At 44.7% G+C, this 12333-nt stretch overlaps 1 protein-coding gene across 1 annotated transcript in view; it reads left to right on the plus strand.

Annotated features, from left to right (window-relative positions):
- The first annotated feature begins 9732 nt into the window (after positions 1-9732).
- The window catches only part of LOC130493504 (keratin, type II cytoskeletal 5-like), a 29932-nt gene continuing 27331 nt past the window's right edge, over positions 9733-12333 (plus strand). Inside the window, exon 1 of the mRNA XM_056867260.1 lies at positions 9733-10320. Coding sequence (XP_056723238.1) covers positions 9733-10320 — 588 coding nt within the window. The remainder of the gene's footprint in view (positions 10321-12333) is intronic.

The following is a 12333-nucleotide window of genomic DNA, read 5'->3' on the forward strand; positions in this document are numbered from 1 at the left end:
TCCTATTGAATTTTGTGGGATTTACATCTGAGGAAACATCCACAGCATTGCACTCTAAAGCTGTGAGCCTAGAGCCCTTCCCTGGGTGTGAGTCTCATAGAACTTTGTGGATCTTACTTCTGAGTAAACACGCATAGGATTGGGCTGTAAATGCATGATAAACTGTTTGTAAGAATTAAGCACTGCACGTACACTTCTCTTACAGCTATGGTCAACAACGGCTATGGGGTCTGCTGTATGAAACAGTAATCGAAAATGTAAATGAACATTGGATGCCTTTCTGGAATCTGGATGTTGCTTGTAGAACTGGATAGAAGCCGTTCAAGAAGAGAAACAGCACAAGACCAGCATGTTGCTAGAGTATTTTGTTTGCAGATCATGACTGAAAGTAATTAGGCATTTGCTGTTAGTCAGTCTTAAGACAATATAGTGACAAAGGGAAGACTACAGAGTCCATGGCAGGGAATTTTCATTTCTGCAGAATCAGAGGATGCATTTGTGCATACATGTTCCTGGCCTCCATAAATGACATGACAAAACACCGCAGACAGAGTTGTCATTCCTCCTCAAATCACAGTGCATTTTGATGGAGTCGATCCATATGTTTGACGGAGCATAAGACCTCAAGCAATGTGTTGAATTAGCCTTCAAAACCACGTCAGGAATGATACATTGCACAGTTAAAAGCCATCCCAGCTGTAGCCATATAGGCTGGAGATCATACATTTATGAGGTTGCTGAGAATCCTCTCTGTCAGCTTCAACCATCCGTACGTCAATATTTAACTTGATAATCCAGTCCTTCGGAGAAGGAATGCATCCTGAGACATCAGCCAACAATCAAGCTGAATATTGAATTAATGAATACCAAAGACTGCCATATCAAACAATTTTCTGATCAACTTTCTCCCTTCCACATGATGAGTTTGTGGCTGATGACTGAAAGAGCTGTGCTAACTTCAAATCCATGTAATTTTTTTTGTTAATATTTAAATAACTTTTAATACTTATTTCTGTCCTGGAGATATGTGTGTGGGAGAGGTATATTATATACGTGTGGAAGAAGAGGGTCAGTTTTCATGTCCTCTTTAGCACACGACAGGGTCAGTTTTCAAGTAACCTATTCTGACACGAAGAGCCATGTTGCCATGGTAAGGTTCTTCATATGCAAGCTAACAACTTGCACTGATGTCAGCCAAATCGGCAAACTTGGTATCCATTACATTACTTGCCTCAGTGCCAGAGCGCCTATTTTGCATGCAGAAGTTCCTAGGTTCAGTCCCCCTGCATCTCCACTTAAAAGGGTCAGGTAGTTGGTAATGTAAAAGGCCTCTGTCTGAGACACAGGACAGTGGCTGCCAGTCAGAGTAGACAATACCGACCTGAGACCCTGGACAGCGGCTGCCAGTCAGAGCAGACAATACTGACCTTGACCAACCAATGGCCTGACTCAATATAAGGCACTTTTGTGTGTTCATGTGAGCCCTAATATTTATATTTTTGTCACGTGTAGTTTGCAAGTGGTGGGAATGTGTGTGTCTGTGTGTGTGGGGAGGGGGGAGTAGCTCAAAGTGCATAACCTGTAATACCAGGGATGTCCCTTTTTGCCATTATCCAGCACATCTTTTTTCAGAAAGGTACAAATACATCAGTTTCACATTAACCCGACTGAAATTTGTATTAACCAAATATCTAAGATCTGTTTGTGCAGGGACCAATGCAGATTACAGAAACATTATAAGTCATCTCATTATGGTCAGACGTTTGTACCGAACACTTCCCTCCTCTCATTGCTGATGTTGTTTAATTCCCAAAGGCAAAACTAACTTCCTTTGGAGTGAAATACTAGCTTAATTTATATGAATGAAAGTTTCCCATCAGCTAAGCAGAAGGGGGGAAAGCAATCACTGTTGAATAAACAGAAGCAGCAAAAGATTCGATGTTATTACTCCAGAGGTTATAGATATATGTGTGCAAGTTACTTAGAACTGTGTTATGTATAGATAAGAAAATACTATAATTTTTAATGCAGCTTTCTAAAGTACTGCTTTAAAGATACTCCTTGGTCAACTTTGTGTGGGCTAGTCTGCCTCTAGTACTAAGGGCCAGGTTGCTTGCGGCTACTCCCTTCTCGTAACTGTTGATTTCTGGTAACTCCAGACACTGGCAACGCCTTCCAGTTGCCTTGCTAGGGCAAACCTGAACTGCCTTGCCTTCCATTCTATATGGGAGAACCATATCAGCCCCCCAGCCTAGACAACCTTCCTGGATCACTTTGTGCCTTTGGGCTAATTCCATGTTTAAATTCCATGTTTATAAGAGGTTGACCACAGGTATCTTTACTTTGGATCATTGTATTATGCATACGTTCAGCCAAGGAGACAGAAAGGGACGTTGATTTCTAACTCAGCTTCCAAAGTTCCCCTTGCTGTGGATCTCCTGTAACCAAATATGTATAAACACCTTTCCTGTGGAAGTATTAAGCATAGTCATAATATTTTGTTTTTTTTGGCTTTTTTAAATTTCTTAGACTGCAACTTGACATACTTTATGTATGTTCAGCAATACATCCTAGTTTCTTGGTTATATAAACCTATGTATTATGACCTGGAAATATTCTTATTTGCCTCACTTTGTGAACTACTTTGCTGAACATTACGTGGAATGGCAGTCTAGAAACACTGTAAATAAAAACTAAACTAAAACCGTTGTCATTTTGATGAAATTACCATGAAAGAGTACAATAATTCTATGGGGGAGTTGGACTTGGACAATTCTAAATATTCAAATATGTGATTGACGACATATATCAAATATGCCTTCATTCGGCAATGGGAGCACTTTGCAGTGAGAAACAATTGCTGATGTTTGAAAAGAGCTGTTTCTTGTTTCTCCAGTTGATCAGAATTTGGTAGGGCCTGGAGATCTCCCAGAATTGCAAATGATCTCCAGACTACAGAGATCAGTTCCCCTGGAGAAAATGGCTGCTCTGGAGCACAAACTCCATGGGATTATACCCTGTTGAGGTCCCTCTCCTCCCCAAACACTGCCCTTCCTAGGCTCCACCCCCAAATCTCCATGAATTTCCCAACCCAGGGCTGGCAACGCTAAGACAAAGCCTGAACTGCCTCGGTCTCTCCCTGCCCCCCCCCCATCTACATAGTCAGTGCTGACAGACAGATGTTCATCAAGCTGAGGAACTCCCGTTACTTCCCAGAATGTTTCCCTTATTGTGTGTGCCAGGCTTCATTGCTCATCACTAGGACATTCCAAGGCCTTTTATGCATGGATTGTTCCCGTCACGGTAACCCCCAAGTACTTTGGGGCTTCGTTTTGATTATGCATGTATTTTCTGACCTTCAGAAATTGCCCCGCTCTCCCCACACATTTCCCCCGTGTTTTCAGGATTCTGTTTTACCCCAAGATTCTGTTTTACCCCAAATTGGGTCTGCGTCAAACCCAATTTGATGGCTAATCCTGTGCATAGGCTTGCTTCAGCTTTTTCTCCCCACGTCCATTCTCACTTCTCCCTACCATTTGTCTTTCCTCCTCATCCAACCCCTCCCCTGGAATCCATCTTTTCTTTATTTGGCAAGTGCAGGAGAGGATGCTGAAATAGTCACATATAATCTATGAGGCTGCTTATTTCGTCAGTTTTCACAGTCAGCGTTAGTCAGTTTCAGACCTCGGAGACAAACTCTCTTCCCCCTAGCTTGTTTCCGTTCTTCCAAGCCGGTCTTCAAATGAGGATCTCCTGCCTTCACCCACCCCTCTTGTGGATTTTCTCTAGGGAAGAAACTTGCTCTGGATCCAACATTTTTAATAAGAACATGAGAAAGACCCTGCTGGATCAGACCAAGGTCCATCAAGCCCAGCAGTCTGTTCACACAGTGGCCAACCAGGTGCCTCTAGGAAGCCCACAAATAAGACTGCAGCAGCACCATCCTGCCTGTGTTCCTCAGCACCTAAGATAATAGGCATGCTCCTCTGATCCTGGAGAGAATAGGTATGCATCATGACTAGTATCCATTTTTACTAGTAGCCATGAATAGTCCTTTCCTCCATGAACATGTCCACTTCCCTGTTAAAGCCTTCCAAGTTGGCAGCCATCACCACATCCTGGAACAGGGAGTTCCACAATTTAACTGTGTGTTGTGTGAAAAAATACTTCCTTTTATCTGTTTTGAATCTCTCACCTTCCAGCTTCAGCAGATGTTTTGCGAGTGCAGGATTATCAAAAGGACGCTGAAATAGTCACAAATGATCTGAGGCTGCTTATTTTGTCAATTTCACAATGAATGTTAGTTTCAAACCTCCACAGGATTGAACAGAGCCAAGCTGATTTGCTGCTCTCCCCTTATATGCCTGCAAAACCCCTGCATTGAGCTAGCTAGAAATAAATTGGTTGGGGGGGGGGGGTTGTCCGGACCCTTCTCTGCTTTGGCTGTAAAATGGCCACTTGGTTCAGATCAAATGAAAGAATCTTGCTGCAGGGCTGGTGGGGGGCTTGTGACATGTTTCAAAGAAATATACTACAGCCAATTACAAAGCAGCATTTTCAAGGGGGAGAAACTCCTGCGTGGTTCAGAAGCACTGCATTTTCACTGGGGATGCATAATTGATCACAAGGTACTCCTGGGATTTCTTTGGGGGGAAAGCCTCTGCGTGTAGTGTTTTCAGAATTCGACTGCATATACTGTGCAGTTAGAGAGCAGCAGATCCAGCTGAAACAGACCATGTATAAAAGGCCCAAGTCTCTGATCCAACCAGAAATGCCACCTAGGTCATTTATGCATAGGTACTTGAACTCACGTTCGCCCCATCTTTGGTTGTTCCTTGGAGTTCTGCACGTGTTTTCCTTCCATTAGAAATGACCTTGCTGCCAGCCCTTGCAATGTTCGGGTCTTCCCATTCCTCTGTTAACCTGACTCTTCCCTCTCCCCTGAGCTCAGCCCGGCTCAAAATTCCGTGCAGAAGGCGAACCTCGGGCCACAGGAAGATTGGCACCTCTCACAGCCAATCCCAAAGCAGCATGTAAACAGGCGGGGATTCAAACGTTTCCTGCTTCCTGGGGGCTCTTTCTGGGCAAAAGAAAGGCTTGGATTTCTCCTCCCCCCTTTCTTTCAGATTGCTCAGTTTTTTGTTCTTAAAATGCTTTTTTATGCAGCAATTGGGTTTTGGGGTGGGGAATCTTCTCTCACAGTGAGCACTGCGAAGTATGCCAATTACAAAGCAGCATTTAAAGGGGCGGGACTTGATTTGAGCTTGGAGAGAGCTTGGCACAGAGATTCCCAACTGGAAAGTGTGGGTCTAGCCAGCAACGAACCTCAGGTAAAACTCCCATGCATAAATGACCCTAGAAGCCCATTTACATCCTAACGTGCAGCTTTTGAAAGCTTTAAAATGATCCAACACTGGCATAAGACAACAATAGAAGAAGGCAGATGGATCTCTCTGGAGACGGAGTTCCAAAGTTTTGGCATCGTGACTGAGATGACTCATTCTCGGGTTGCCACCCGTCTAGCCTCAGATGGCAGAAACACCTGAAGAAGGATTTCCAAAGATGACTGGAGTGGTCAAGTTCATATGGGAGTAGGAAGTCCCTCAGGTATGCTGGCCCCAAGCTGTATAGGGATTTAAAGGTCAATACCAACACCTTGAATTGGGCTTGGAAGCAAATAGAGAGCCAGTGTGGATAGAACAAGACTGGCACGTTATGGTCCCTGCAACCTACTCCAGTCAACATTCTGGCTACAGCATTCTGTATTAACGGTAGCTTCCAAACAGTCTTCAAGGGCAGCCCCAAAGCTTCTGGAGACACCACTATCTGTAAACCAGTGGTAAACAAACCAGTGGTAAACAAAGACTAGAAAGTGCACACTCTGTGTGTCGATTGCTCCCTGTTTAAACACTGGTTTATGCCTCTGGACGGATCTCAGGTTGTAGGACTAAGAAAAAGAGACTGTAGATCTGGGGAACTAGTGGAGCAACACCGGCAGTCACTATGAGCCAGTTCTGTATCTTTCCTATGCTTTATTAACCTCTCAGGGGAGACAAAATATCCTTGAACTAGTGAATAAGTTCCGATCACATTTCACACATAATGAGATTAAGGGTGTGACTGATAGCTAACAAAAGGGAAGAAATGTGTGCTTTAGCTCCTACACTAGCCCCTTAGGCAGTGTGTAAGGCATGCGTGGGGAACCTTTTTTCCGCCAAGGGCCATTTGGATATTTATAACATCATTCACGGGCCATACAAAATTATCAACTTAAAAATTAGCCAACCAAGCCCCAAGCAGGCAGCTGCCCCAGCTGCCCCACTCCCCACGTGGGCAAGCAGGCAGGCATCCAACCAGTGGCGCCCTTGCCCACCTGGTGGCACAGGATGGTCTGTTGCACCAGCCTTACGTAGCCATCCAGTCGAATGCCGGTGTTGCTCCTGCTCCGCATGGTCGGGGCTGGTTTCTACAGCCGGCTCCTGCTACCTCCGCCTGCAGGGATGAAATGAGGACACACTGGAGAAAAACTCGCCCCGCCCCCCGGTGCATTCTGGCCCGGCCTCCTTTAACCCCTCCATTGTCACTACTTCCGCCCCCAACCCGCTTGTAGTACAGAGGGAATACGTTTCTCCATGGCCCAGGTTGGAAAGGGTTAACAGTTTCTTGGGCGTTCCTAGCAGTGCCATAGCTAACGACTCTTCTGCAACGGGGGAAAAGGTTCCTTTTCTCGGCAAAACAAACTCACATCTGTCTTGAATAGAGGCTATTCCTGTCTTTGGATGGGGCGGATCACCAGTCTTAGATCCTTCTGAGCAAGAGATCTGCCAGGACCCACGAAGGGCCAGACCAAATTATTTCACGGGCCTTAAATGGCCCCCGGGCCTGACGTTCCTCACCCCTGGTGTAAGGTATGCATGGGTTAGAAAGCAATGCATGGGTTAGAAAGCATGCACAATTTCAACCATGGGTGCTTTTCCATGCTTGGCTCAGCTTCTGTTGCGAGATATATAGCACAATCCTAAGCAGAGATACATCCGTCAAAGCCCATAGCCTTCAGTAGACAGAAAACTGTAACTCTGCTTAGCATTGCACTGGTAGAGCCCTAACCTCTTATTTCATTTCATTTATACCCTGCCTTTCCCCCCCAATGAGGACCCAGGGTGACTTACATGGCTGATCACAATGGCCTAGGAATTCAGGAAGGGCCTTTTGGTTATGTCACCCCATGGATCAGTTATAACCCGGTGCTTGCACAGGGAACTACCTTTACCTTTACTACCTACATTTTGGTTACGCTGCTCAAGGGGCTGCATGAAGCCTCACCCATAGAAGCAGCGACAGAAAAGACCATACAAGAGAAATATGTGGGAAATGCAGAGACAGAAGGGACGTTCTCTCATATGTGGTGGACTTGCACTAGAGCACAGAAGTACTGGAGAGCAATACATGCAGAAATGAAGAAAATCTCAAAAATTAAATTCCCATTGGATGCGAAGAACATGCTGCTGGGAATCATACCAATAAGCATTACAAAATGCATTACAGAAGAACTGTTTAAATATATTGTAACAGCAGCTAGAGTTACACTGGCAACAAAATGGAAGTCAGAAGGCACAAGAGTAAAAAGTAAGTGTAGATTGAAGTGCCCATCAGTACGTTCAGAATTCATTTTCCTTACTAGACAGCAACTACAGAGGCTCCCCATATATCAGGAACTAGAGAGGTGTCCTCCCACTTAGGGTTCCCTGCCTGGAATCAACCAGAGTCTGGCCCTTTTCTATTGTAGCTCCCCCATCGCGGAATGGGATCCCTAAGAGGAGTTGGCAGCACTCTCTCTAGAATTTTTTAGGAGGTTCTTTATGTAAGGTTGCCAACCTCCAGGTACTAGCTGGAGATCTCCTGCTATTGCAACTGATCTCCAGCTGATAGAGATCAGTTCCCCTGGAGAGAACGGCCACTTTGGCAATTGGACTCTATGGCGTTAAAGTCCCTCCCCTCCACAAACCCTGCCCTCTTCAGTCTCCGTCCCCAAAACCTCCCACTAGTGGCAAAGAGGGACCTGGCAACCCTACCTGTACGTCAATTTTATTGGTCAAGGCTTTCAACGAGGTACAGATTGCAGGGATCTTTTGGTGGGGAGGGGGATTATTTGGGGTTTTATTTTATTCTGTATGTTGTAAATTGTGGTTCATAGGCCACCCTGAGCCATGAAGAAAGGTAGGATAGAAATATTCTGTACATAAATACTAAGACATAACAGAGTTAACGTAAAAGTCTCAGGCAGGGAGACCAGATCTCCTACTCCTGTCCTCCACCTCTGGCCCCCACTGTGAAAAGGTGGGGGACAGGAGCAGGAGAAATTGGGAGAATGGAACCAGAAGTGATGCCACACATTGCTGTGTTTCTCTAGCAATCCACACAATCTCTATGGTAAAACAGTAGAGTTTGGGGGGATTGCTGAAGTGTTGTGGCAGCACCATGATGTCACTTCCAGCTATGGGACCAGAAGTGATGCCTGGCCCCACCCCCTAAAGCTCCCTTAGTCTCAAGCATAATGTTACCTTTCACCAGAATTAAATTGCACTGAAGGATGGAAAACAGCTACAGTTCTGCTTCTCCAAACACACACACACACCCCACACACACACACCTGGTAATCTCTTTTTCAAAACACCTCAAATTCTTTAGCCTTTTCTTATAGGGATGGTGATCTAGCCCCTTGACTCTTCTAGTTGCCCTCTTTCTCAGTCCTTTTCAGCCCTGTGGCATGCATGCAGCAATATAATTAACACGTTTACAGAGTGTCTCTGTAAAGTCTTTGGAGAGTGGGGATGTGTAATGTGGGGTGGTCCAAAGATTGTTTTGGGGCGCAGCTGGGCCCCAGTGTCTGTATATACAGTTGTCCTGGGGGCGCCCCATTTGGGAGCAGCTCGCACAAGAACTGGACTTTGGACCAGCACCCAGAATGTGCCATCTCAGAGGGCACAGTCCCCTGGATGTGGGGGTGTATGATATGTGGTGGTCCAATCCTTATTTTGGGGTGCAGAGCTTTTAAATTGACCTCAATATCATTCTGGAACTAGGAAATGCGAATAAGGAACTGGGAATAGGGAACGAACTCGGAACCAACTTCAGCCTCCTTGTTTACAGTACAATCCTAAAGAGAGTTACTCCAGTCTAAGCCCATTCATTTCATTGGGCTTAGACTGGAGCAACTCTGCATAGGACTGCACGGTTAGCCACCAAATGAATGCAAATGATATCATAATGCATTTATAAAGCAACAAATCATAACATACAAATTAACACTGACTGACACCAAAAGCTGATCTGTTCCTTTCAAATGCAAAGTCTTCCTTCCCCCATTTTATGATAAGGTACAGTTTTTGCACTTTCTATCAGTGAAAATGGAACCTTCCTTACATACCAGAAGTGTCTGGCAAGATTATGAAGAGTTCAGAAGCAAAACTGTAGGGGTTAAAGGCTCTGGGCAATACATACACAGATCATTCTTTGTTGGTGTGTGTTGTGTTCAATCAACATTAAATAAGTCCAATTAGACACCTGCCTCCCAGGTGTGTCAAAAGCATAAATGCATGAAATTGATCGCCTGATTCCAGATGTAGCCAAGCCCTGGTTCCCCCTAGGATAAAAGAGGCCAGACTCTCCCACCAAAGGTCTGCTCTTTAGGTTCCTTCCTTTGTGGCAAGTTCTCAGGGGCCAACCATCAAGATGATCCGGCAGTCCTACAGCGCTAGAGCGGGGGGTGGAGGAGGCGACGGCAAGAGTTTCAGCCCATTCTCCACCATTGTCCCGACTGCCAAGCGAGCTGGTTTCAGCTCAATGTCTGTTGCTAGAGCTGGCGGTGGTGGCAGCTATGGAAGGATCAGTATTGGTGCTGGTGGTGGAGGTGGTTTTGGCAGTAGGAGTCTTTACAATCTTGGGGGCACTAGGAAAATTTCCATTGGCAAAGGTATCAGCCTGCGCAATGGATTCTGTGGTGGAGGATTCGGTTTTGGTGGCAGATCTGGTAGTGGTTTGGGGTTTGGAGGTGGTTCTGGGGGTGGATTTGGTATGGGTGGAGGGAGTGGTTTTGGTATTGGAAATGGAGGGATGGGGTATGGTTTCAGTGGGGGTCTCAGTGCAGCTAGAAATTCTGTAGGCGGGCCTGGTGTTGGTACTATCCAAGAAGTGACCATTAACCAGAGCCTCCTGGCACCCCTGAATTTGGAAATTGATCCACACATCCAGCAGGTGCGAAAAGAAGAGAAGGAGCAGATCAAGTCACTCAACAACAAATTTGCCTCTTTCATTGATAAGGTAAGAGTTTCTTCAAATATTATAAACTAATATGGGAGAGAGAGAAAAATGGTGTATACTTAGCAACATGTGTGTGGATAAACAGATACAACTATAGATACAGAAAGGTAAATAAATGCAGATTAGAGATGTTACATAATTTCATGACAACTCTGGTCCAATTCAGAAGCTCAAGTTTCTTTCATGGTTTATCCACACTTAGTTCAAAACTGTGGCCATCCTTTTCCCCAAACATATTTACAAAATTTGATACAAATACTAATGCACAGAAATGGTGTACAAATAGTGCAAAATAATATATTAATGCCATTAAAATGGTGTATAATGCCATAAACATGTCAAAACATTTAAAGATGAGAAATATGCCAACGAAATCAGGCAGGACCAAAATGGTCTATCCAACCATGCATAAAAAGTAAAAGAAAAATATGCACTTTTGTAGGTCACCAAAACAGATAAACGTACCTTTAGACAAAAAGAGGAGGACAGAAGAATGGAAATAGAGAGATACACAGATTTTAGAGGTATTTTAATTACAAATCTTTTTATAGAATTTTGCTAGCCTTTGCTTTGCCTCCCTCAAAATACCTAAAAAGGTTTTGCCCAAGCAGAAATCTCAAAACTTTCCTTGACTTAAAAAAAATTATTTTCAAAGAAACAACCCTAGTTTTGTTGTGTGTCGCTGCCAGCAAGTGGCCTATTGAAACCTGGGGTGAATTCACCCTGCCTTCAGGCATGGCCAGCATTACCACCAGCTTCATTTCTCTTAGCCTGCACATAAGAGTGCCAAGAGGTGCTAAGCTTTGTCCTCCTCTCTCAATGTGCCGCTCCAGCAACTACGTGTTTGGTTGTTGGTACTCATCATCAAGTGGATCCTCTCCCCAACCCACCCAACTGCTAAAGTCAGTGCTGGGCTGGTTGGTGAACAGTCTTCATCCTTAAATACTGCAGGGTATTTGCCAATCAGCCTCTCCTATACTGCAGGAATTAAACTCACTTCACCACCAACCTTCACCAAACCTTTTTTGATTCAAAATGAATTTCAAGTCTTTCGGTGAGAAACATTAGGATTTCAGTCATTGTTCAGCTGACATTTAGCCCGATAACTACACAATATCTCCATCCTCTTGTCATTTTGAAAACACCTACTTCTAAGGGAGTCAGCATGGTGTAGTGGTTAAGAGCGGTGGTTAGGAGCAGAGGGCTCTGACCTGGAGAACCGGGTTTGATTCCCCACTCCACATGAGCAGCAAATGCTCATACGGTGAACTGGATTTGTTTCCCTGCTCCTACACATGAAGCCAGCTGGGTGACCTTAGGCTAGTCACGCTCTCTCAGCCCCACCTACCTCACAGGGTGTTTGTTGTGGGGAGGGGAAGGGGATTATAAGTGGGTTTGATTCTCCCTTAAGTGGTAGAGAAAGTCAGCATATAAAAACCAACTCTTCTCCTCCTCCTTCTTCGACATCTATGCTTCTTCTAACACATAAACCCTGTTCAGGCTTTACATTTTTGGCATTCCTACTAGGGGTGTGCACCAATTTTTTTAGGTGTTTTTGGGTTCAGGTTTAATAGACACAAAAATTTTCAGAAAACCTGAAAAAAGCTAAATCCCTACAACAGTATGAGGGGAGAGGGTTCTAGCTATTTTTGACTCTATTAAACCCAAACCCAATAAATTCCACATGAGTCTCCAATCTTGGGCAAGATACTTGTACAAGTTGTTACTTCTTGGATCCAGCGGTTCTCGGAAGAGACTGATTTTCTGGATCCATTTCAATCTAGTTTCGGGCCAGTATTTGGAACAGAGACTGCTTGGGTCGCCTTGGATAATTACCTCTATTGAGAACTAGACAGAGGGAATGTGACCCTGCTAGTTCTGCTGGATCTCTCAGTGGCCTTCGATACCATCAACCATAGTATCCTACTGAACTGCCTCTCAGCACTGGGACTAAATGGCACCGTATTTCAGTGGGTTGAGTCCTATCTGGGGCGTTGTTCTCAGAAGATAGTG

The sequence above is a fragment of the Euleptes europaea genome, chromosome 1 (assembly GCF_029931775.1).
Source record: "Euleptes europaea isolate rEulEur1 chromosome 1, rEulEur1.hap1, whole genome shotgun sequence".
Taxonomy (NCBI): domain Eukaryota; kingdom Metazoa; phylum Chordata; class Lepidosauria; order Squamata; family Sphaerodactylidae; genus Euleptes; species Euleptes europaea.